This window comes from Numenius arquata, chromosome 2 (genome assembly GCF_964106895.1).
Source record: "Numenius arquata chromosome 2, bNumArq3.hap1.1, whole genome shotgun sequence".
In the NCBI taxonomy this organism is placed as follows: Eukaryota; Metazoa; Chordata; class Aves; order Charadriiformes; family Scolopacidae; genus Numenius; species Numenius arquata.
The window spans coordinates 64,659,294-64,686,793 of NC_133577.1; the positions used below are offsets into that span (position 1 = coordinate 64,659,294).

Below are 27,500 nucleotides of genomic sequence, written 5' to 3' on the forward strand. Positions count from 1 at the left end.
CATTGGACTGCATCAGAGCAGACTGATGCAGTGTAGCACAGTTTACCGAACAGAGCAGTAGAAAGTAGGAACATCGTCAGTACCGAGATGGAGTATTGTATGGTCAAGCCTTTCACTCATCAATAAATCCTATCTTTTACAATATAAATTGTAATGTTTTTTATATAAAAGATGTCCTCCCGTTCTGGACCGTCACCATACACACATACACATCCTATGATGCTGAGGGGACATAGCCTTGGGTTACCTGAATTTATACCATACGCAAAGAGGAGTAGGAGAGACAGCGATAGGTATCAGTTGTGCAGGCATGTGATTAACAGATCTGTCATTACCACATGCAGCTTACTGTGCACCTATGAATACATTACCTTGCCACTAATTAATCTTCCTCGGACCTACTTTAGTGTGACAAACTCCACAGATACTTTAAACAGCTGTCATTTTTCTTTTTATAGCAATATTGACAAATAATACCCAGCGTTCCACAAATATTTGTTCATTTCAGCCTGTGAGCAGAATGCTCATTGCACAGAGGACCACATAACAGGCACAGCCAAACTCCTGGCCCTGCCAAGAGATGGCCTTTGCAAACCTCACACGTGTTGTGTTCTGTATTTGAAAGGAAGAACTTAAAATCCTCTTCGCACTTCCCTGCCTGAAGGGCAAAGGTATTCTTTGCATAACCTGTGGTATCTCAAATGTCTTGTAAACACAAGATGTCAGACTCGCCCAAAAGCAGACTTTACAGAACAGAGCCTGGCTCTCTGCTAAAAAGGGTGAACCCAGCAGTTTCCCTGGGTAACTGGTTTTACCGCTGAGCAAACATCTAAGTCTGTGATAGGAGTCCATTCACTGCAGAGTAGCTGCCTGCAAGTGCAATGGAAGTAACTCTCTTAATCCCTGTGGCTGAAGAAGGACAGATGGGCTGGGTCACAGGGTGACAGAGCTGCTACCAGAATAGATCTTGAAAGATGTCTCTCTCCTGAATCTGGATCTTCCTATGACATCCTAAACTGGTTTTCTTGTCTGATAAATGACTTGGATTGTTTGCCTCGCTAGGAGCAACAACTAATGTGCCAAAGTGCAAGGCATTTACTGGCCAGGACATGGTTTATAGCATAAGTTTCTGGTGTCAGTCTAATACTTTTTAACAACCTCTCTGGTTCCCCACAGAATGCTGATGCAATTCATTAAAAAAAAAAAAAAAAAGAAAGAAAAAAGGAAAAGCGAAACAACTGAGGATCTATGACTCTTTCAACACTATCTTATGATGGTGAGCAAATCACAACAGCACATTCTGAATGGCTCTGCAAAATTTCTTTCTCATTCTTTATGAGCTTTAGTAGAGGAAGTTTGGACAAGAACCAGTGCCATCAAATGAGCCTGAATCTACCCCACACAATGATACATGGACACAACAAGTAGAAGCATCTCACTTGAAAACCAGAAGGATTCTATTATTGCAGGCTGGTCTGGCAGGCGCCTTAGAAATGGGAGCACGAGAGCTGCAAACACTGTAGATAATGTGTTGGGAAGCAATACAAACATTGATCATGAATAGAATAACTAACCACAAAGAAAGTGCCTTCAAGACAGTATAATCAACAACTAAAAGAAAAAAATCCCTCCTGCTTTGATTGCTTTTTGTCCCTCTAATAATCATGATGCTATTCATATTTTGCTCACTAGCATTGCTATTAATGAAAACAACCACCACATAAGTTTCAAGCACAAAGTGGTTTTAAAGCAGACCACATGTTTCCTGAAATTCCTGTGCATGGGGGAACTTCTGCATCTGCCCGTCCATACACCTGGGTGGTGAATCAGTAACTTTGATGAGGATCCCTGCTTCACCAAAAGCATCTTTGTTCTTTCAGTTCACAGCCCTGTGGATCTGTCTTCCCTGCAGAGTCCAGGAGAAGCAAAAAAAATTACAGAAGCTACTTCCAACTTGATCTGCTTAGGTCATCAGAAACTCTCCGGGGAGTGCTGCTTGCCACCTAGATTGCTAAGCTTCAAAGTGACTGAGATGCAGCTCCAGCTGTTTTGTGACATTCCTGCCTGTCACAAGCCACTTCAAGGTGGGTGACACCTGAAAACTCAGCGAGTGACCTACAGTTTGTGAGCTAGAGCATGTAACAGGATGCGTGAGGACAGCAGGGACTGTTTCGACGGTGCAGCGGGTGGGGAGTCATGCCCTGGTAATTCACAATGGAAATCCTTCCGGGAGGGAGATCGCACAATCCTGCAGCCAGGGAGCTTAGGCAGAAACTGTGCCAGTAAGAAGCTAGGTCTCTCCGAGGACTGCATCTGGTATAGAAGGAGGAAACTATTCTCCTGGAGGCTTGGCCCTTCTTAGCTGAACATCACAAAAAAGGGAAAAGGGAATGCGAGGGAGAAATTGGGCTGTATTATTTCAAAAGACAAGCAGGGCAACTGGGTAGAGGTGAAGGGACTGGGAAAGAACAAGCGACTGAACAGTTTAATCTGAAATACCACTCTGCAAGCTGGAAGAGCAGTGTATGCTTCCTGCATCTGGGAAGATTTAACTTAGGAGTGACTTCCTAAAAATATCGAAGCATTAATATTATCAAGAAAAGACAGCAGTAAAGCCCTGTCCATCTAAGCAGTCCCATTGCACAGGCAGTTCCTGACAAAGATTAATTCTCAGCAAGTGCAGACATTTTCTAATAGCAGTATTCATATGGGATGTATGAGAAGGCTTCTGGATGATGCCTTCCTTGATGTAAACAATCAAGCAATTCAGTTCACTGATTGACAGGTACAGCAACACAGACATCAGATCTAGGTCACTCTGGAGCCAGGGCTGTGGGAAAGCACTGGACCCCTGTAGTTGCATTCATGGATCACGCTGAACAGATTTTATTTAGCTTCATGATCTGAAATGGAAATTATCTCTCCTATTCTGAAATGTGCATAAAATTCTGTTTTGAAACCCTAGTCTGTTACATTTCTTCTGTGCCTAGTAAATAAAATGCTTGTGATTTTGTGTGCTGCTCCTGCATGTGGTGTTCTTTCAGACACTTTTGCTAACATAATGACTAGTCTGATACTAGACACTATTATCACAATATCACATGAGTCAGAAGCATGAGACATGCTAGCTGGGCAGGCTGTGTGTTACTGTGCAGCCAGGAGAAAAGCAAAGAATTGAAGTTAAAGAGTTTCGCCCTTAAAGTCAGCTTGTCAAACCTGTAATTAAACCTTTTGCACCTCTTGAGTAGGGCATTGAGAATAGGTCAATTACCCCGAGCCAAAGAAACAGGCATTTTATAGTGGCTTTGAAATAATAGATTCCTAGTTTGCAAATACTTCAAGCATGCAGGAGAATGAGGGACGGATAACAACAGCTTGAGCTAAGCTTAGTGTGGGCAGGTGTTATGCAAGCTTCCCTCACACAGCTGTGTTAAAGCAAGTCATTCGTGACCTAGCATAGCCCTGTTATTCTGCCCGTGGTTCTTCAAACAGCTAGATAATACACTTACATTTTGATCCGCGCATCTGTGAGGATCCACGCAGCTCTGCCACTGCATCCTTGTTCTGATGTTTAACCCTTCTGCTACTTCAGCCTACAGATTTTAATGCAGTTGGTAACATCCTGATCCTCAGTGACCTCCATGTTACCTATCCTTGTGTCCACTACAGGACCTCTGTAGTTTGCACTTCAAGGGACGTGTCTGATTGCAGTCCTTCCTCAAGTGGATGAGGAGAAGCGAGATGCATCATGCTGTGGTTTGTGAACTTTGTAAATGGAAATGAGGATGTGAGCAGCACTACAAACACCCATGGGCCCTAAAGCTGAATTTGAATTTAGGCCTCAAGATCTGAAAGGGCAATTCTCTAATCTGTTGACTTATCTCTACAATCTTGCTAACCGAAGAGCTGCTGTAATCAGCAGGCAGACTCAGTGCCGCATCTATTTTCAGTTCGGTTCCCTAGTTGGAAACATTTTCCTACCCCCGCCACCTCTCCAGGCTTGGTGTTGTTTATGAGAACCAGGATGGAGAGACCTGCTTTTCTTCCCAGGAGAAAACACAACCAGAGATTTTTATCCCATTAACAGACTGTACTGAATTGGATGGGAAGTTTCTAACCCAATAAGCAGAAGTGAGCAGGCGCAGAGCAAGAGTGTGACTGCTGCTCCATCAGAGCCGTGCCTATACTGGGGTCCTGCTGCAAGCTTCCCAGGCTTCCCACCAAAGCATCGAGAAGGGCTGGGTGCCATTCACGACTGTCAGTTCTTCTCAGCTGCGCCAGCACTGGCTATCAATTCAGTAATATACATACTATTCCAGCTGTATAATGTCACCCAGACTACTTGTCTCCGAGCTCTGCCGCAGGGAGCATCCCAGCGTCACAGACCTCCCATCAGCTACAGCTCATCGTGCTGCTCCACTGCACTGACAGCAGGGTCAGCTTTCTAACCCCACTTGCATTTAAAACAAAATTTGCCTTCCTGTGTGCTTGCTTGTGAATCCATTTAAGAAAGCAGTGGGCTACTCCAGCTACCTTGCAGTCAGGGGCAGGGAAGGTGGAGGATGTGACAGTTCCCAAAGGATAGCTCTGCTAATCTACCTCCTGCCTCCCTCAGCCTGTCCCGGTCACTTAGAGGCTTCCCAGTTTGACCCCATCCCACACAGAACTCTCGGTCTGGGACAAGGAATGCAAGGTCTGGACCTCAGTATTCATTTTCCTGCACATGGAATCTTCAAGTTCTAATATAAAATACATAAGGGAAGAAACGGAGATAGGTAGATAGGCCATGATGAATACACATTGACCAACGGAAAAAAAACCTCATATCAAAATAATTTCTGTTACAGTTGGTCTTGCCACAGTCTTCTGCCTACCAAGAGCACTTTTAAGAGATTCAGTTTACAAGATCTATATTGGAGGTTCTTGTTGTATTAAATTTTCTCTATGTGTCTTTGGACTAATCACGCTCAATTACCTCTTCTGAGGCACTGGATGGCATTTTTGACATCCCACCTGGGATATGCCCTTCCAACTATCACACCACAAGAGCACAAGCCCTAGCTGCTATATTTTATCTGTCAGTCCACAACGAAGGCCTTGGGTACCATGAACTGTCCAAATTGGCATCAGATGGGTGTGTTTAGGCAGCTGAACCCCATCTATACTAGCTTTGGTTTCCTGTAAAAAGGAAGTACATACACATACTTTTAATTTAAGTATATACAGTGCCAGGCACACTGTGGCTTTGTTCTCGGCTGGCATCACTGTAATACAACTAATTCTTACCCCCAGCAGTTGCTTCTAACTCCAAACACATGCTCCATGTCCCTCAGCTACTGCTACTGAACACCACAACCTCTCTCCTGACAGTTCTTTATATCACATTAAAAAATACTCAGGGTTCCAGCTGCTCTCAGTCCTGCTCACCAATGCTTTCTTCTCAATGAAGAGACTCTTAAGGCTATATTCGCAATGATAATTTATTTTCAAACACTAATCATGGGTCATTCTCAGTGACTTCAACAGGAACTGCTGAATACTCCACAGTTTTTAAAACCACTTTATAAGTGCCCTTAGAAAGATTTAAGAGCCCACGTTGGGCATCTGAAAAAATGGCCTTGTTGTACAAATAGTCAGCTTGGGGGGTTGTGGCATTTCTTCCTAAAATTTTCTGTGGAGATCCTGGTACTGACTGCCTTCTGTGCCTCTCTAACCATGGGAAATAAAGCATGTTCAATTTGTCAGGAGGTATGGCAATGGCAGTTTTCTTACTGATTCCTCTGATGTCCTTTCTCGAGAAGTGGAATCACAGTGTCAGTGGATAAATCTTGATAACTTCGAGAAGTACTTCCCAACAAGGCAAATGGAGATTAATTTATTTGCACAAAGGTGTCTTCCCCAGCTATATAAACAATGGATTCTCTCTAAAACCTTACTTTCAAAGATATTTCTCTGTAATATATTAGTACTATAAGAGGATTCCTACATCAACATAAGTCTCTCTTCCAGCAGGTGAAACAGAGGTGTTATCTCAGCAGACAGTCTTTGCTAAGGAAATAGCTTTTATAGTAGATAAATGTAATGCCTTATCAACATTAATGTCAGCCTCTATATGCTGTAGCTGGTCACATATCACTGCTCTAGCAGTTCTCAGCGTAATGTTGTTTGCGCTCCAGGTTACAAGAGTCAGGGAAGGGAAAAGCTGGAGAAAACTCTAAGTAGACAGCACAAGCCAGATCCTCAGTTGCAAGAGAGCAAAAGCGCATGTAGATCATCACAAAACTTTTTCAGTCACAGAGGGTCTTACAGAAAGAGTGTTTTTCCTAGGCATGAACTCGACATGAACAGCTTGGGAGCTTATCTAATTTATATAGCTTTTGATGCCTGCAAGGGAGCAACAGGAAAATTTGAGCCTGCAGGCAGAAATTAGTACAGTTTGGGAGTTTGCTCTCCACACTGCCCTTCCTTTTCCATGTAACAGCAGCAGCAGCGACACAGAGATTTGGTAGATGCTCACTGCAGTGACCCTTTCAGGGTCAGTGAATCACCTCCGAGCTGTCACTATTCACCAGCACTCACTCAAGAAGCTGGCTGCTGGTGTCAGACACATGCCTGAATTCAGCCCACCTTCCCCAAACTGAAGAGTTACTGTGCTATACTTTCTAGACATGCTTTTCCCACTTCACCAAACAATATCAGGCCTCTGATACTATGTTGGAACAAATTACTGCAGAATTATAAATTGTAACATTTGCCACAGCTTTGTCCTGAGGCTGCTGCCTTCTTTTGGTCTCCATTCAAACAAAGGAAACAAATAGTTTTCTCCATACTGTGCTGTAACATAAAACGCAAGCTTGAGCTAAACTGCTTCTACATTTTGTCTGGTTAGAAGGGATTTACCTACTCTCAGAAGTAACTATCAGCAAAGAAGGAGGAAGGAAGAAGGTTTTCAAATGGTTACTTGCTTCTTGGTTTGTGATCAAAGCTTCCTTTCAGCCAGAAAGAAAGAGAAACTGTGAAGTTGTAAAACCTACAGAACAACGAACCTAAATGTGGCTTTTTGATAAAAGCTGGGTTGTTAAATTATATTACTAATAAAACCCAAACCTGCTGATTAACTTACACAGAGTGAACCATCCATACGTTCAGGAGAACAAGAAAATTGTATCTATTAAAGTGATTAAGATGATTATAGTGAATTCCCAGAGAAGAAAACAGTTCAAAAAACACTCTGATCAAACCTGTAAATGTCTTATATGATACAATCCAAGGTCAAAATTCTGGTGTAGAGGGCAGAACAATGGTGTGAGGGACTCAGCCACTGGCCCTCAAAGGGTGGGTGACCTTGAGAGCATCGCTTAGCCTTTCTGTGCCTTTTTCTTTAAATTAGACAAAAGAGCCTCAAACAACATTTCTCCCCTCTCCAAGTATTAACCCGCATACATATTTTAAAGAATCAATGTTGTATATGAGACATTTCTAAGCATAACTTAAACCCCAAAGTTTTTAATTTCACTTTGTTGAGAAAACTAATTGTTTCCCTTCTACATATTTCCTCTTTTCTCCTATTGGAAATGGGGAGAAAGACAAAACAACCAAGGATAAGGCCATACTGCTTCCTTGCTATTTCACTCACAATAAAAAATAACAAAGCAACATGTGAAGAGATTCAGGAGGGAAGTCTACTCTCAGTTTTGGTTTTATTCCAATAGGAATAAGTCAAATGTTGGCGTCATAGTTTTTGTTGACGTTGATGGAATGTGAGGCAAAAGCGGAAGCAGAATCGCCCTAAATGATCTTTGTTTTGTTACTTCACCTGCACAGGAAGTTACACAACTAAAACAACATTTTTAAATGATAGCTTTATTTTCTCTCACCTGCAGCGCTGAATATCATTGCCCGAGGTACTTTGCTACCACAGCTACCTACAGGGTCATATGAAGTCTCACAAATGCTTTCTCATTCTTTTCTGATATATGTTGTTTTTTCTTTTTAGGATATAAAAGTTTATCTGGGTCTGATCCCACATTTCCTTAAGTACAGTTATGGAAGTAAAATGATTGTAATGACAGCAGACCAAACTCATGCCAGATACAACTGCATTTTAGCCAGTAGAATTATGCACTGGACAAAGTACTTTCTGGACTACTCAGTCCTATAAGCGATTTCGGATCCTGAATATCTCACGCTCTCCCTTTGGTCGATGACAGTTACACAATACTGAAGTCATGTGTGAGCACAGAGAGGCCTCTGGTGCATCAAGACCTCACATTGGGCAACATTTTCAAGTGCTGACACTAGCATGTTTTGTTACTGACCTCAGATGAAACAGATTGGGACCCAAGTCCTTACCCAGCCAAATCCCCAGCAACTTCAGTAGGATTTTTGCCCAAGGACTGCAGGAGTGAATCAGCCCAACGTGAGAACTAATGTCCCAGAAGCTTTTTCTAGGCAGCATGCTAATTATAGGCTCAAGCTTGACATCTGTAGCACAAACCCATGCAGCATTTTGCATCCTGAGCTTCTCTGTGCAGAAAACAACCACACAACAAAAATAAAGCTATCGTTCACAAAGGCCTTTTAGTAATCGTCCTCATACTGTAGTATTTGTATTAAGAGCAGTGTATGAGCTCCTTCAAAAGATGGCAAGGTAGGAAAATGCCACCAGAACTGTTTTGGCATGGACTGGGCACAGCACACATCTGCGAGTTGCCGTCACTCCTGTCCAAGCAAACCATATTTTGGAACCTCTGCAGCTGAGTACATGAAGGTTTTTTTTTCCCCTAGAAGAAACTGGTGGTGCAGTGAACACAAAAACCACTTCTTTTGTCCCTCTGTCTTCAGGTGAAAGAGAATAAGTCTATAACAGCTACTAAACTCCTCGTGAAACACCTATCGGGTGCCCTTGTGAAATGCCTACAATTGTTGGCACTGCAGCTAATCTTTTCTTAGTTACCAGATTATTATTTTCCACATCAGTGGGCAATGATAAAAGCAGATGAGATTGTGCTTTCTTCCTCTCTAGATGAGGTTTTGACAGATAATAAATCATTTTACAACACTGGCTTTTATTTCCTTGTATTTACACAGGGAAAGCAAAATGCAGCCAGGTTGTACGATACCATTCTCAAATCACTAACTGGTATTGGAGGAACTAAACCGATAAAGGTTTCATTTTCCAGCCTGTGCCTCTTGCAGGTTTTGCTTAGATGATCATAAATCCCATGTGAGCACCCTCTGCTTTTTTAAATTGCTTTTGGAAGATAGGCAAAAATCCTCTAAAATATCAAGCTGTATGTGCCTGTCAAGGGGTGGTTGCTCATGTCCTTCCATATGTATGTGAAATAGATTGGGACAAATTCTGCAGACGAAACTAGAATAAATCAGGGTGAACTGACTTGCTGTCAACAGACAAGTTCAAGCGTGTTTCAAGTGTGTTTTGTTAAACAAGAAACAAAAATTTACTCAGTACACCACCTTTCTGTTCATAGAGTAGGAAGACATGAGTTTTAAGGCAGTGATGGTCAAGACTGAATTTAAAATAGACATCTTGTAAATACACTCTCATTTTCCATTCTGAATCTTCCATGTTAATTCCCTAGCTGTGCGTTTCCCCATTAAATTTCATCATAGAAAACGGACCAAGAGTTTTTTAGATCACCCTGAAATTTTAGCCTGTAACCAAGTATTGAAAATCCTGTTATATACTTTCTGCCTTAGACATTATCCCACAGCACCATGCTATTTTTTCAGGCTGAAAGTAATAAGCTACTTCCCTGTCAGCACACTAAACACATGATTTGGAGGCCACAGAGCAAGCTGACATATGAAATTACTAAATGTAAAATTTGGACTAGTTGGTGTTCTTTTATCTTGGTATCCTGATTAGATCTGTACACAAAACTCTCTCTGGCCAAGAGCTTCAAACCACTAACTTTTCCAAAGGGTTACACAGGATTTAGTGACAACTTTCATTAAAGTCCATGGAAAGTATTTGGTAGCCTCACTGAAATCAATGGAGTCTCCCTGTGGTATAAAAGTTGACTTTGCAAAAGGAAGTCAAGTCAACAGGAATTGGATAGATAAATCCTGAAAGGCTTGAACTTTTAGAGAAAGGTGGTCATGCTTTTATCCCTGTTATGTAATAGAATCAAACTACTATTGAAGCTCTTGGGAATAAAACCCTGTTTGGGTTGAAATTACTGAGGCTTCTATTTCTAGAGTCCTCGAATTCTTCTCCTCTTGTTTGAACCATCAGCTCTCCTGTTCCCATTTCTGGCCAAATGTTCAGAAGCACAAAGTGTTTCCATGAAAGACACAGATTTTCCAAAAGTTCTAATGGTCCACAAGGTCCCAGTTTCTTCTAAAAGTTTTACTTTTGCAGCTGAAAACTTCTTCCTTGTCTCAAAGTCATTTTCTCCTACGGAAGACTCTCATAAGCCTGTGACTAAATGCACTCTGCTGCCTAGTCATGACTAGTGGTGTTCACAAGTAACACTGGTTGTAAGAGTGAGGCAAAATCTGTGGTCCACCAAAAAGTTAGGTTGCAGCCGATTGCCTCTAAGGAGGTGATGAACTCAGATGTTAATAAACATTTCCAAAGGTTTGACTAAGACACTGCAAGAATTCCTCTGAAGTTGAAGATTCAAGACTATTTCTTTTTAAACAGCTTGGTTTTTTACACATTTTAGAACCTGCCTGTATTTCTGTACATTTTCTCTTCAGTAGGGTACTTTCTATTCCCACTTTAACTGAGGCATAAATCTGCATGTACGGTCACCCTTCTCCCCATACCTTTCATTATTTAATATACTGTCTGAAGGATTGCTATATGCTTTTGATAGGCAACACATTGATTTGTACTGCTTTTCCTGCTGTGTTACATGAAAACCTGATTATCTACAGCCATCAGTCCCATTACAATAGGGCCTTGGAGTATGATTAGACTTTAAATTTTTGTAGGGTAAACTATTTGTAAATCAGCTCTTGAATTTCCAGTACTACGTTGGATATGATTTAACTAGAAGAATGAGTTGTCTTGAATCACAGTATGCCTTTGTTATCAGATCCCTGGCCAAGCAGTGGGCTCTGTTACTCTTAGGGACTCTGGTGACATTAATGTGGTCATACGTTGCACTGATCGGACTAAAAGAGGGAAACAGAGGGAGGGTAAAATCCGAGCAGCCAGAAACATCAAATTACTTCTCCCTGCCCATTCACAGCTTTTTCCTGACCCCAGTGCAGTCAATGGGAGTTTTGCCAGTTTATTTCAATAGGAGGAGAATTTGGGTTGGATTGAGGTTTCCTGCTCCTGCCCACAGCAACACAGATGCATTCCAGACCACTCTCAGGAACTAAAAAAAAGGGCAAATTCTCAGTTACTGTGGCAACAGGAGGGATGGTTCTCTTTGCTATCATGTGATTTTGAAATTCAGTAGCTGTTTTGTGCCATGACATGTGTTTCTCTCCTCTGTCAAATTAATGTTTTCTTCCCGTGTGGAAGGCCCATCAGTGAAAGAGAGTAGAAGAAAACCATCAACACAAACAGCCCCCAGAAGCCTTTTCACATTTCCCACCTCACATCTGCCATAATGGCAAAATCATGTTTGCAAACAACAAAGAAAAATTGCCTTAAACGTGCACTTCACAAAACACAGAGAATGAATACAGCTTGCTCTATGAAAGCCCCTCAATGCATGTGAGAGATGACAGGTCATAAACCGCCACAGAAGAATGCCAAGACCTCTGCTATGGAGAGCATCAGCTAAAGGCTGAACAGATTGTCCGACTCTGGCTGCATTTATCCTCCTTTCTCACCCCTTCCTCCACTAAATCTCTCATTGTTGTAGCCCTTGGACTTGTTGACCATTTCATTAAGTGCTGTAAACACCCAATAAGAATTAGGGCAAGGTTGGACAGCTTGGGGAAAGCAGCGGCATATACAAAATATGACTGATGATGCCCTAAGGACTGGTATAGGCAGCCAAATCAAATGGGGATGCAAGTGAATTTCTCTTCCCTTCCACCTTGTGTTCTCTGTTTTACAGGAGGCAGTTCCCACGTTGACAGGCAGGCAGCCCCCTCTACAGAGCAAGATGACAGCAAAACCTGCTTCTGCAGCCAAGGACAGAGAAGAGACTGGAAACATATGTTCTCTGTGTTTGGGATGATTCAGTTTAGGTAGACTACCTGGGTCAGAGCCCAGATGGTGTAAACTGCTGAATCTCAGAGTTTAAATTAGCTGAGACTCTAGTTTAATAAGTATATTTTAATTAAAATTTTGGACTCTTCTGATATTCTTTATAAAAACAACCCCAAAGCTGCAAGCAATCTCCACGGAGAAACCTGATGTTACTTCTTTAAAGTAATGGTGTGAGTTACTGTCAGAGTTCAGGCAGAAGCCCACATCTCCTGAGCGTCAGTGCAATATAACTCATGCAAAGGCAACCCCTGAAGTTTGTTGAGCTAAAACAACAGCTTTAGGAGGTCTGGACTACCTTGTGCAATTCAGGGAATTGTTATCTGAAAGGCTTAAGGCTTACACCTTAAAAGTCAACATTATTAATTAATTAATCACTGAACAAAGCGTTCTGGAAAGGGGCAGTAACACTTCTGTGGAGTTCAGGATGTTGTACTAGAGACAGAGAGCAGTGAGCTCTGAAGAGGGCTTGAGAGAGAAGCACACTGAAGCCGCATATGAGGCATCTGTGCTCCTTCAGCAAAAGCTAAACACAGGAAGACAAGGAAGACCTTGGACTGTCAGTAATGCAAGCTGAGCACAGCTAGTAGGTGGGATCCAAATGTCTTGGGGGCAATCAAGCCAAAGGGATTCCTGAGGGCATTTACAGCTGTGCCTGAACTGCTATGCCATCTGTCCCTTATAGTTGAAGCTTATTTTGTAAATGGTCTTTGGAAGAGAATTAATACCTTCTTTCTCCCTCAGTTTAACCCTACTGGTGATTGACTTGCTGGCATGAATGCCAAAACGTTCAACACAGCAGATAACACCCTCCCATCCCCCCCCCCCCCAAAAAAAAACCCCACAAAACACCCTGTTATTTACTCATGGAACTTTTCCTGTGGTATTTTTTTAAGCCGAAGCTATTCAGGAAAAGGCCTCTACTCCTCTGTTTGATTTTGATACACAGTATTCATTCAACCCATTTTCTAGCAGATCTATCAAGCCCCAAGAGCAGTACAGCTGCAATGTGACTCAGCTTCAGGAGACCAAACAGGCCTTCTCAGAGCTGGAGAACTGTTTAGTAAACTAGTCTCCAGCACCTGAGTGGGTTGAGGTGGTTCTGCAGAAGGTATGTCTGTAGGCAGTAGGATAAGCAAGATGCGGAATCACATTGGTAGGTACAGTAAGTATATCAGGAGTTTCTTCCCATGTGACATAAATGACAATTAAGCATGTCAACCAATGAAGTGCGTATGATATTTTAGGAGAGGATGTCTGTGAGCTATTTGAAAACACATTCTCACTTTTCACGTGAATAAAGATTGAAATTCAGAAGTATCAAGAAATACAATAGAGCTTAAACAATATGGCACCTGCAGTTATGAAAAAGTAAATACAACAGCCTACTGGAAAAGAAAAATGAATGTGATTTATGCAAAAAGCTAGAATTTAAGCTCCACAGTTCTGCTGGGTGGGGGTCATAGAATCAAAGAATCATAGAATGGTTAGAGTTGGAAGGGACCTTAAATATCATTTAGTTCCAACCCCCCTGCCATGGGCAGGGACACCTCCCACTAGACCAGGTTGCTCAAAGCCCCATCCAGACTGGCCTTAAACACTTCCAGGGATGGGGTATCCACAACTTCCCTGGGCAACCTGTTCCAGTGCTTCACCACTCTCACAGTAAAGAATTTCCTCCTAATATCTAACCTAAATCTCCCCTCTTCCAATTTAAAACCATTAGCCCTTGTCCTGTCATGCATCCGGGTATTTTGATTGGCTTAGGAGTGGGGGGGGGAGCGTTGCTCTTTCCCACCTGTATCCAGAGTCTATTTGTTTCCTTACCAGAGGATGGCAGCACAGAGACTTTAATGCCACGGTCTAAAAAACCTGGGGTGGGAAGAAGGTCAAGGCATAGCACTGGATGGTACACCAAAGCTAGAAGAAGGAATAATTTGGCATTTGCAGATGCAGGCCATAGGTACTAAGAAGAATACTGCTACCAACAGCCTGCTCTAGATGGGGCTCTCATGTTAGAAGAACGGGCAAATACACTTCATGGAGTGACCTGTTCGCTTGGTCTCTGCTATTCTCTTGTGCAGAGACTTTCGTTAGAATGACCATTGCTCCCAGTACATGGCCAAAATCAGTCCACAGCCTTCCTTCACATCCTGAGCAAGTCCTCTCAACAGAGATGTAATTCCACGGTACAGCACAAAGCACTGCAGCCATCTGTTCCCAAGCCTGGTCTGCCATGTGACAAAAACTCATAAAGTGACCCAAAGCCATAAAGTCACAGAGAATGCTATGCTGTGCATTAGGGACTAGTCATCGGTCGGTGCCCTTACAGCTGGCACTTGAAGCCAATGGCATTGAAGACACTGTATTCATTAATAGTTCAGAAAAGAAATGGGTAACCTCTTAGTTTGCTAATAGTATGTAATTCTGTCATTAACAGCAGACTGTGAGAAACTGTAGAGAAATTGTCAGATGTAAGAGGACTAATTTTATAAACCATGTCTTAAAAAACTCACCTTATTACTCTGAATGGGAAGAATTGAAAGCAAGCTAAAGATATGTTATCTTTCAGTTCTTAACATCACCACCCATAAAAAGAGCTTATTAGCTCAAATCTGGATTGACCACAGCCCAGTCAATGAATTTACATCTGACATATTCCACGACTCTTTTATCAAAGTAGCATTAACATCTGTGTTAATTAAAAAGGGAAAACTTCAAATCTGCTAGTAATGAAAGCAGGTTCTCATCACACTACCCTACCAGTAAGGCTACACTTCTCCTCACCAGGCTGGTCCCTAAGAGGAAATGTAATAAACATGATCCAATTCCCACTGAAGTCAAGGAAAAGCCTCCGGGTGACTTCAATGGAGTTGTGTCAACCCAGTCCTCGGCCTTCCCATTCAGATGTCATATAAGTATACTGACCAGGAACTATTGCAGTAATATTTGGTTTTCCTTCTTTTTCTTTTCTTTTTTTTTTTTTTAAATAGGAAATTCTGTCTACAAAAAAATTAATTTGGATCACCAGACATCACCTTCCATGTATCATACGCTACAGAGCAGCAAGTTTTGGCAATGAATTATAAATTAAATTCTGAGTGATTACTGAGGTTAAATTGTGAAGGCAATCTATATGGCCTATGAAGCACCAACATAAAAATAAAAGTAGTCTGATTTGGGGAAAGTGACTCCTTCAAGTCCAGACACCAAAGTATCATGGGTATGACCTGATATTAATGACCCCACTTTTTTTTTTTTCTAAAAGAACTTAAATGTTCTCACAGCAACAGGGAGTAGTGCTTACTCCCCAGAAGATCATTAGCATTTGATAACAAATCATGCTTTGCTCTGTAGGCACAACTTTGCCATGTCCAATCTTCTTATTACCAGAACATACGTTTATGACTGGATCATACCATGGATTTTGCTCTTTTGGTAGGAAGGGAAATCTCTAGGGAAATGCTTCAGTCTTCTCTTCCAAAATCAAACTAGGAAAATGCACATTTCAGTAATGAAAGCTAAGAGTAGAGCCAGTGTCCATTAACTGTGTAATTGTCTAAAGGTTCCAAATCTGACACTTCCCAAATGCACGACCTGCAATAATATCTGCTAGGTATTTCTGAAGCGTTACACAGCTTATATTGGTAAAAGAGGAGGCAGAAAAATCAATAAAAGTAATGAAATGTAGGGAATTGCTGCTTTCTTCAAGCCCACCCTTCTTTAGGATTTCTAATCAGAAGAGATAGTTGGTGAATTCTCACTTTGTGCAAACTTCTTCTCAACTCCAGAACACAAGAGTAAGAGATAATTCCCTTACAAGAAATATCTGAGAGCTTAATTCCAGCCTGGCAAAAGCAAACACAATTCCACTGATTTCAATGGAGTTACAGATGGCCCACTTAATGTACAACAGGGCTGATTTGGCCCTTCTCCCGTACTGTAGCACTGCTTTGCCTAGAAACCTTTGCTTTCAAAGTAATTAACCATGTGTCAACAGCCTGCAACACTGAACTGCAATTAGATAAATGAATAGGAGACAGACGTATATTTTAAAACTTATTCCAGTAGTGGACTTGTAACAGCAAGTATTCATCTTTTTCTTGTGTTTAATATCAGGATCTTATGTCAGTATCATAGACAAGAAACTGAGGATCTGCGGGATAATATCACTTATTGTACATATATTGCCCCCTCCTACAGGAGGAGTTTCCTACAGAAATTAAACTGGAATCATGTATAAGCATAGTGAAAGTCTCAGGAAAAACTCGCTCTTCCTTATAAGCCATCTGAGCACTACAGCAGGTGGGCATAGGCTCCCTTGCTAAAAGCACACACAGAGAGAGAGGGACAGAAGAAAATCGCTTACTGTTTCGAGGCTTCTCCTCATCCATGCCTTCATCTTCATTTTCTGGGTCAATATCTTCTGCTTGAGTTATCCAGTCTAAGTATCCCTTCAAATCCTCCTCTAGCTGTTGTTTTTCCCGTAACTTCTGGAAATCACCCCGAGCCTTAGCCTTCTCTCTTTCTTTGGAAAACTCCCTAGCAAGAGGGAGGGAGGGACAGGACACGGGCGGAGGGAAGGAAGAGATTGAAAAACAATGGGTTAGATTGATTTCCACTAGAAAGTCTCCACATCCTGTGTAGCACACCCAGCTTTCTCTATTCTTTCAAGATACACGAATGGAGAAACAGCTGGAGTGCCCACATTTTTACCAATGCTTATGAAAAGACCAATATCTTTTTTTAATCCTTTCATTCTCAACATTTGATTGACAACTCAAACACATGTGTAACATTTATGTACAATACCATACACTTTCTAATATTCTTTACCCATTGATATTCTCCAACAATTATCCATAAATATCTATATGAATAATGGTTCATTTAATTCAATCATGAACTGTTTGACAATAATCCGACATCTGGAGAGTGAGATAGTGGCTCTAATTTTTAGCCAGGTTTCAACCTACCTTTACGATTATATGTGTAATCACAACTAAATTGGACTAATCGTAAGTGTAATTAATGGTACTCACAATTCTCTAGATGCTTAATTATGGGCAATTTCACCCACAGTACTGGACAATATATTTGAAAACTCAGACCTCAGTGTTTTACCGCAGAATTTCAGTATTCAGGATTGTTATCTGACATGAAACATATTTTACAAATTTCAAGTTGGGTAAACAAACATGATAGACTATAAGTAGATAAAACTAACAGATTCTGCCAGAAAGTGAACTAGGGTAGACATTTGATAGTTTTATGAAAGACCACTATTGGAAATATAGGCTTAAAACAGAGGGCATAGGAACAAGAATTTTATGTTGCTTAGTTATGAGCCCAGATGCTTGCTTTGCCTTCTTTTTGGCTGTGGTGCTGTTTCTCCCTCTCTTTCAGACACCTATACTGCATTTTTTTTTCCCAGAAATGCTGACCTACCTCCATTTAGACACCCTCCTGTGGTTCTAAACCAAGCTTTAGTGTTGTATTTTAAAAAGTAAGCTTAATGATTGTGAAAAGTGCTCGACCAAGAGTGCCTAAGCATTAAGTCTTATATCTGCTGAAGCAGATCACTACACAAGGCACACACAGCAGATAATATGACCCACTGTGTCTAGAAATGAGAGGTAAAATCATTCTTTTCAATGCATTATCCATTACCCTTGCTGATGACTGTCAGCAATGAGTGGATTTTAAAAAAAACAAACTCCACCCTAATATTTGTCTTTGGTTTGCTCCTACAAAAACAAATAAGAAAACTACCACTAACTTTGGTGGAATAATATTAGGATTATGAAAATCCTACCCAAAATGTTAATGAGTGCCATATAAAACACCCTCAAGAGACGGAGGTGAGTTTCCAACAGTGATGGTGAAGTGCTTCTCTCCTGTTTGGTCCAAAACCCACTGAAAGGTTTCCACTGACTTCACAGGCTTTGGATCAGGCTTGTAATATTATGAGCTGTGCCTGAAACCAGCACTGCAGCAGAATGAGAGTAGGATGATGACTTCATTTCAAGCCAAAGTATGTGACAAAGTATGCTTGTGTGATCTTCACCCCTGTCACATTGCTGAGGGTTCAGCCCATCCCATGGGACTGTGATAATGAAAGTGGAAATGACTAAACGAATCATTGGCTTCTCAGGCCTGAAGGTAGATCACAGTCAACCCTGGGACCAAACTTAGCCACAAGGCAGAAATAGCTATTGCAAGCACAGCAAGAATGAAGAAGAATTTTTTCTCACAAAGAACCCCCCCCAACAATAATAAAAACTGTACAAAGAATTTTTAAAAAATCCAATCAATACCAGTCATCTTTTCCGCTTTGATAATATCTTTTCTCTAGGTCAGACATAGTGCCTTATCCAAATTAATGAATTAACTCTCAAAAAAAAAATAATCTCTGTATTATTAAGACTGTTTGACAAATCAAATCCCAGTACTTCAATTGTTGGCTCCTCCCTCCGGCTGAGGGAACTGGGCATGTTTAGTTTGGAGAAGAGGAGGCTGAGGGGGGACCTCATCACCCTCTACAACTACCTCAAAGGAGGTTGTAGAGAGGTGGGTGTTGGCCTCTTCTCCCAAGGGAATAATGGCAGGACCAGAGGAAATGGTCTGAAGTTGCAGCAGGGGAGGTTTAGATTAGATATCAGGAAGAATTACTTCACTGAGAGAGTGGTCAGGCACTGGAACAGCCTGCCCAGGGAGGTGGTGGAGTCGCCATCCCTGGAGGTATTTAAGGAACGTATAGACATGGCACTTCAGGGCATGCTCTAGTGGCCGAGATTGTTGGTTTGTGTCTGTTTGTGGGTGGGTGTGGTGTGGGGTTGTGGGTGTTTGTTTTGGTTTTGTTTTGGTGTTGGTGTTCTGGGATTTTTTGGTTGTGGTTTTTTGGGGTTTTTTTTGGGGTTTTTTGGTGTTTTTTTTTTTTTTTTGTTTTGTTGGTTGGACTCAATGATCTCAAAGGTCCCATCCAACCAAAAATATTCTGTGATTCTGTGATTCTGTAAACTGTCATTTTAGAATCTAGAACAAATTTCACTGAATTTTTTTTAGAGTTGGAAGGGACCATATAGATCATCTAGTCCAACTCCCCTGCTGAATGGGTCCAATTGTGAAAGGGGCTGAGCCCTCAATGCCAAGTGAGAACTATTTATACTTGCATGGATATAGCTTGCAAAGACCTGCTTTAAAAACCAAAGTGGAAAACATCATGAAATAGCCCAGATTACAGAAAGAGAAATTTCTACTGTGCACTAAAGTGGATCATTTATATTAGATCTAAGCTGCATGTCTACCTGGGTCTTTTCAGTCACCACTTACTGTCTCTCTAAAATGGGACTCGGGCTAGGGGCTGACTAAATCAACATGAGAATTTAGCATGATGTCTTTATATTGACTGTCTACATAGGAGTGAACTTGTTACCTAGCTTTTTAATGGCACAATTGAAAATACTGTGGTCGTCTGGTCTAGACAATCTGCAGTTGCGTGTCTCTTTCCTTTGTACAATGTATGATATTCCACATCTCAGATGACTCTCCAAAGAAGACAACTTATTTAAATTATCTCAGTTTCTATGCTCTACTAACATTAAACTGTTGAGAACAGGTGGCTCAGGAAATTGCTAATGCAATTCAAACCACTTCCCATGTGGAATGCCAGCCTGTACTCAGGCAAATGTAGTTCACGATGAAGAATTACCACCAATGGTCATTTACCATCCCATGTGAAATGAGTTGGTGACCTCAGTCCAGTCCCTATTGCAGGCAGGTGTGCACATTACCTCTGCCACCATCACAGTCAGCAATAAATGGTCATTGTTTGCAGTTTCAGCAGGGAGGCCAAGGACCAAATAAGCTTTGTGATGGAAGTGCCATCCTGAGTCTGTAGGTGGTCTTCTCAAAAACGATTGCAATATCATGTCAGGATAAGGTCGACAAAGACCTGCAGAACTACCAAGCAACTTGTCTCTTGTCAGTGAACAAAAGAGCATCAGTTTAAGAGTTAGTGAATCTGGTTGTTTTTACCAGAATTAAGTTTGCAACACTTTGCTTCTCACAGAAAATTATAAGATACATCTGCCAATGGGAACACCAAAAAGCAGAGTATTCTGGAGAGATGTTTTCTCTGTGTGAGGTTAGAGTGGGTCAAGATCATAAATATAAACACCCAGCTCTGTATCCTGTGCTGTTCCAGAAGAAAATTTCTCATGCCCATCCTAGTGATATTAATATTTGGCTATATCTGATCTCAATATGATTTCTCACATTGAGAGGAATGATGGAAAGTGAGAAAACCAGGAGAATTCTAGCTATTCCAAACTTGCTTACTAGTAAAAGTGCAGCACAAGGCTTCAAACCTCATCCACCCTGACAAGTACGCCAAGGAATGGAAAGGGTTGGAAGAGGGGACAGAGGACTAGGAAAAAGTCCTGGAAGGTCACAAAAGCTGCTCCAGGAGGAGATAGAACCATAGCCAGCCTCCCATTTACTCTGACCTCTTCCTGGGCAGTAAGAGCATCAAAAGCAGCCAACTGGGTTTTCCAGGATCCTCTCAAAGCACAAGAAAAGGCTGTTCTCCTGCCTTCCGTTTACCCTAGGCTACTGCTTGTTTGTCCTGTGTCATGGGATTTGGATCACTGCTAGGCAAAATATAAAAGAAAGGTGCATCTATATGCCTAAACATGCAGGTCTGACAGTTGAACCCACACTGCCATTTTTTTTCCTCGCTGACTGAAACGGATGATACAGATGTGAATATCTCTGATCTCAAGAGACCTCTAAGAGGGTCTTCACTGCTCACAGCACTGATGTGGAATGCTTTTGCCTGGGCTTTAGGAGATCTACTGTGTGATCTGCTGACTGGATATTTCCTTTGGAATACAGGAATTTTATATTGTGCTCAGTCAAGACAGGAAGAGGATTATAGCTCTACAATGAGTACTCTGTCATACTATCTAGTTTAGCATGTGACTAGTAAATTCACCAGAAGGACCATGAATGGATGACGTACCTAGGAAAAACAAATTACAAATGAGCTCTTTAGGGAGAACAGAACTCAGCATTAGATTTTGCAGGTGCAATCAAAGTGTCTTTGTGAGTACAATTAATTACACTTATGTATTCAGAAGTGATTAAAAAAACTAAGCTAATCTGTCATTGACGAAGTCTCCCTACAGTACATGCTTGGTGAAGTTTCTGAAATAGATAAATGGGAAGAAATCAGAGATGCCCAGAATGGATCTACAAAGATGCCCAGGAATGCTGCTTTGTATCTACATAGACCAGACAGGTGGATCATCTACATAGATCAGACTAATAGCAATAGCAATTCTCAAGAAAAAAAAAAAGCTGAATCTGCGAAGTGAAGACACTTTGCAACTCAGCATAATTTAGAACTGTTTTAGAAAGTTAATTGTTTAAGAACTGCTTATCTAGCCCAAAGTAAATTTGGAACATTTCTCCCATCATTTCTTTGTTTTTTCATGGATTCAAATTCTTAAGTTTCTTTTTACTTTTCTCTAGTTGGGAAAAATTTTGCAGAAGCAGTGCAGCTGTCATAACACTGTGAACACCGCCAGAAAGAGTGACTCACAGCTTCAACAAGGTGAACTTCATCTTTGATTTCAGTTCTCTCTATAGACTGTTTCCATCTCTTACCACTAGCAGTGGTGGTCTAGCTGCAGTGTGTCAGGAGGTGGAAGATCTAGGCCCCAAAACACTTTCTTGAGTTAAAAAATGAAAGAGAGGAAAACTGATTATGTACACACGCAAATCCAAGTGCGGGTAAATTGAATCAGCACTGCTTCAACAGTATGTACTCCTCAGGGCTGGGGTCACAGGCACTGTTTATCCAATCGGATACTGTATCATCTTTAACCACTATCTTATATGGTCCTTGAGTGCAGCTCTGATACAACAGATCATTTTCCCTCAGTCAGCTGGTCATCATCCTTCACTACTGCTGACATTCTTACCTGCTGATCTGAGTGTCCACCTGGAGAAACGAGGAGCTTACGTTTTAAAATTTTACCCAGAGTATCACTCTCCAGATATCCAAGCGCAGACTATTGCCTCACACTTCATTACTGGGGATTTTTTCCTTCTCCAGTTACTGTTTGGAAGCCCTTCTCTTTGCAGCAACTGCCTTAGCTACACGTCTCCTTCAATGGAGTAATGAAGACAGCAGTAACACCTCCCATAGATCTGCTATTACCTGTCTCTTTGCAAGATGGCCAATGGTGGATCTTCTTCTCCAGTCCTACTACTGCCCCTTCCTATGTTGTTGGCCCAAATACCGAGGACATAATTTCTGTAGGGCATCAAGTCCTGTTCAGAGATAGTTTTCCCTCTCTTATGATTAAAAGACAGGGGACTTCAGTGCTGCCCACTCAGGCAACAGATACAGGCTTTGACCAAATTCATTTAGAGCTCATTAAAGGATGCAGGATGTTAGAAACAATGAAAAAGAGGATATTTAAAAGTCCTCATACCATACTTATCCATGTACATAGAATGGCTGTAGGCACCCAGTGATGCCCAAATATGGAATTAGAAACCTAATTCTAGGAGATCTTTTTTTAAAAATCTTGTGAGGAATGTTTTCTGGCTTGATTCCTCTAATTATGTGGCTCCCCAGGGGCAGTAAAGTTTTTAACTACTGGGGACAATATCAATTGTTTTTAGTCAAAGCTACTAAAATGATGCTTTGCAGGGAGGTTTATACTGCAGAACTGAAACACAGCTAAAATTCTAGATGTCTTAGGGATGCTTAAACACTAGAAGGAATTCTCCTGCTTCTCTGTTCATCCTTGGAAAAGGTCAGAGGGAAATGATCTTTTCTCCCTGCATCATGCTAGGCTTGTAATCTGCACAACAGAGAAGATGTGCTTATTGAAGAAGAAACATGCCCAAGACACTCTCCAGGGAAAATAGTGTCTCCCGTTAGGCTGTGCTTTAGAGATACTGAGCAATGTGAAAATTTCTCATGTGAGAAGATATAATTTGGCAAGAATCTCATCCCCCAAATGTGAAGGGATTTGTCTCTTATTCCTCCTTCAGACCCACTGACTCTTCCAGAGATTTTACTATAATCCCCTTCTTCTATGGTGAATGCTATGCTTTGTTCTCAGGGGACCATAGTGTTGTCCTCTTCCCACAGAGTACAGGTAGAGGTTTTAGGTAGAGGAACATGTTACAGACAAAGAGTTGTCTTGTATTCCTTTGATTTAGTCACAAGACTCCTTCCATGCCATTAGGAATGCCATACTTTCCTATTGGCACAGCAATAGCCTAGGCCTTCTACTAAGGTTCCTGAAATCAACCCGCCACTGCCCATTGTTTTGGTAACCAAAGAGTAGGAACAGAAATACAAGTTTTAAAAAATAAACAATAACAAAACATTTTCCTGGTACTGCTTACCCGCTAAGTACACCGAGAACCAAGTTAAGTACAAAAAATGACCCTATGATGATTAGTGTAACAAAATAGATCCAGGGCCAGTCCCTTCCTATGGCATCATTGACCTGGAAGAGTGGAATGATAATTAGTGAGACAAGCTCAGATTCTGAGCGCTGCAAGGCTCCAGCCAAAGAGATCCCAAGTCACCAGCAGTAAGATTTTCAATAGCCAGTTTTCTGGAAATTTATGACAGGTTAACATTAATGATTTTTAATGTTCTGAAGTAGAATTTCTTTGTCAGAGAGTAACACCTCTTTTGTTACCTGCGTTGTTATTTGCAATGTTTGAACATTTTGTCAAAATATTTGAGAGATGAGGTAAAGCTTCCTTGGATTCAGATTTTTAATCCCTCTGGAAGAATCCTGGTGACAGGGAAGAACCCTTATTATGGAGTCTTGCCCTGTAGCATTGGAAAAAGGACACCAAAACTGTCGGCTTACCCGCTCAACACACCAAGAACCAGATTTAGAACGAAAAAGGATCCAAAGATGACCAGACTGACAAAATACACCCATGGTAACTCATAGCCCATAGCGTCCTGCATCTGGAAAGACGAAGGAAAGTTAGAAGACAGAGAGGGAAAGCAGAAATGATTAGGCAAAGGAACAGATGGAAAGGTTTGTAAACAGAGCCTGTGGTTGGTTTACACATAATCATAAGCAAGTGTTTCTATATGTTGTTTCTCATGTGACCACTCCTTTGATTGCTTTTTTCCTCTCCCTGTTTCTTTACAGGCAGTGATCAATATAGGCTGAGATATAACTGTGTGCCATACTAGCACTTCTTTGGATGCTCAGAGTTGCAGATTGTCACTTTCTGGAGTTTACTCACAGCACCGCAAGGGTCCATCCGATGACTTCTAAATTCCTAGTCTAACCACTGCATATACTCTTTGCTGCCCGTGAAAACATTGCTAGTTTTTGCTAAGCATTGCCAGAGTATGTTGTCAGATGACATTTATTTCCCATGTGTAGCACAAGTATGTGTACCTCAGAGAGAAGCATGTGGTAGATGTGGGCAAATACTGATATTTCCCTGGCACTGCTCTGGTAATCTTCACAGTTTACCACAGTGAGGGCAGTAGCTGTATGCTTTTGAGGAAGGTCCTTTCAAGGCCCACCATGTTCTGATCTGGTCAAGTGTTTTCTAAAGCTTTCTCACAAACTTCCTTTCTCTCTTTGAAGGATGAATCTCTCCTTAAAAACGTGATTCCTACACAACTGAAGACTCAGAGAGTTTGAAACTGGAAACAATAACATGAGCACAGGTCTGGCTTTCATACTACGATACGAATCTGTGAATGAAACAGGCAGACTATTGTTTTAGCACCACAAGCTGTCGTATGCTATATAACTCTAGCACATAATAAGATACTGTATATATTCTGAAAGCATCTAGTACTTAAACACCATTTTATCTTGAAATCTCCTTCAAAGTTCAAAATTTTGGAAAGTTGTTGGATACCTTAATAGAATCTCACATTCATGATGGTATCAAAAATATCAGAGTCCATTCTTCTTTACTTTTCATAAACACTTATCTCCTGAGCCAGACATAGCATCATTAAAGAAACAGATGGTGGTTAACATTTTCAGGAGCACTAAAATGATTTATGAACATAAATTGTAGACTTCAAAGTACCTAAAGGCATAAAGCAGCCTAGGTTCCTTTGTTTTCTACACTTTAAAGAATTTTATCATCTGTTGTTCTCTCTTTCCAGGAAAATGCTCTCTCCTTTGCAACCTAAGGATTTGTTGTGATCACAGAAGAAATATTCTTCCATACATGGGCACTGAGACACACTTCAGGGGAGGCGATCTGACTCAAGATTCGTAACAACTCGGGAAAGGAATTTCAGACCTTCAGTAAGACAAGGCAGGAGAGTAACACTAATATAATCAGTTCTTTGTGGATGGAAGTCTGTTACCCATTTTTCTTTCAAAGTACAGTCACTGAAGTTCTTGTCTGGAAATAGTCCACAGTCAATGGACCGATCCAGAACTCTGTCTCAGGGCTCCTTCAGCTGCGACTGAACTGAAGTAGACTCATTTAGAAATAAGCTCAAAATCTGCCTCTCTGAAAACAGTTCATCAGCTCCTTTCTCACAGGATTAATACATCTGGTGGTCAGAAGAAAGTGCCTGAGCACTGCTCTTCAGGAATCCGGGAGTCCCTCTAACATTCCCTAAGCACATTATCCATTTTCCCTTTGAATACTTCTTTAGAATTGTTCAGTTAGTTTATAAATGATACTAATTATTCTTTACGTTTGCAAGCCACACTTCATCCCACATAACCAAAAAAGACGACAACTCTGGTGTGAAATACATCAGTGACTGGAATTAAATAAAGAAATGAGACTTAACATCCTCTCTCTTCTACAAAGAATGCCACTATTTATATAAAGCAATCCGCACAAACAGTAAGTATGGATGACTTTGAAAAACTGCCATAAGAATTTACCAGTGCAGGCACAATGATGACTCAACTTCCCTCTAATTATGATAGATGGTGATAAAAAAGCCTCAGCTGTATGGAATAGGGTATTTATCTATCGACAGGGTTTGGGTTTTTTTTGTCAGCTGGGAAAGTCAGTTGGAAAAGTAGAACTTCTAAAAGCTGTGGTACAAGCGAATCCTAAATAGCAAATCCCAAGGTGCTGGGTACAGAATTCAGGTGCCTGTCCTTTTGTATTCCTCTGGCATGAAGAAATTTCCAGATGGCAAGAAGCTTCCATTGTGGCCTGGTAATGTATATAACTAGAGTGTAGTGTACCCTGACTATTCCCAAAGCCTGCACAATTGCATAACGATTGTACCAGCTAGCATCAGCACAAATTGGTCCTGAAAAATAGACCTGCGTTCTGGTACAGCAGAGCATTTGGGACTTCTCAAACTGAACAATTAGGAGGTCAGCTTCTCATCTCGTTTTTATTGCCTGGTCACATACCTAACAGAGAAGCTGAGAGAAAGAGAGTAATACTTTCTCAAGTATAGAGAAACCATCGGTATTGGGCAGACAGCTGAGTACGTACTGCCTCTCTGTTGCTGGACTCCCTACGTTTGGTGCTCTCAAGTCTCATTTTCTTTAATAGGAGGTGAGATTATTCCATATATTGTGGAACTGAGCCACAGGTGACAGGTATGTATGTTATATGTTGATATAATGTTAGGTATTTAGTAAATTACATTAAAAAACCCCTTTGATAGGAGACAGTACATTGTGAGCTTACTATTTGCTCTTAAAGAATGTCTGCAGGAGAAATGCAGAGATACAGGCTGCTTGGCAGAAATTGAGGGGAAAAAAACAATAGACTTACTCAAAACAGTAAGACCAACTTATCAACATTTAAGAAACATTAATTTCTTGGCTAAGATTGTACACTTCCAAATATCTGGAAATGATTCCTCCAAAATGGAAGTATCCTAGAAGTCTGGGATGAACTGCCCTCAACCAAACAATGCTCCCTTAGAGTTATCATTAAAAACCTTACACCTGTGTTTGATTGAAACTGCTTCCTGGAAACTTATCATCATTCTGCAAATGTGTAGCTATTAATCATGTGTGTATGCATACACATGTCCTGTTGACTGCAGCTGGAGGCTTTTACTGTAAGCATAACTTAGGTGGTACAGTTGATTTTTTCTAATTATGCTACTGAAGTGGAGAAGCTGCAGAGGGTCATGACAAGATCAGGAGTGTTACCATTACGCACTACTGAGTGCAGAAAACAAGGTCTGCAGAATATATTTTGCAGTGCTGCCTACAGTGAACAGAAATGGGTTCAGCTATAGGTTACCTTTCTAGGACAGACAAGTACAAATCCTGATACA

At 41.1% G+C, this 27,500-nt stretch overlaps 1 protein-coding gene across 2 annotated transcripts in view; it reads right to left on the reverse strand.

Annotated features, from left to right (window-relative positions):
- The window catches only part of CACNA1C (calcium voltage-gated channel subunit alpha1 C), a 495,176-nt gene that overhangs the window by 129,927 nt on the left and 337,749 nt on the right, over positions 1-27,500 (reverse strand). The window contains exons 8-9 of one of the 2 annotated variants that reach the window (XM_074162069.1): positions 23,630-23,733; positions 16,569-16,741 (exon numbers count right to left, since the gene is read on the reverse strand). In XM_074162069.1, the coding sequence (XP_074018170.1) occupies positions 16,569-16,741; positions 23,630-23,733 (277 nt within the window). Of the gene's footprint in view, positions 1-16,568; positions 16,742-23,629; positions 23,734-24,108; positions 24,213-27,500 lie in introns of both variants that reach the window. The other variant, XM_074162077.1, reaches the window with a different exon arrangement.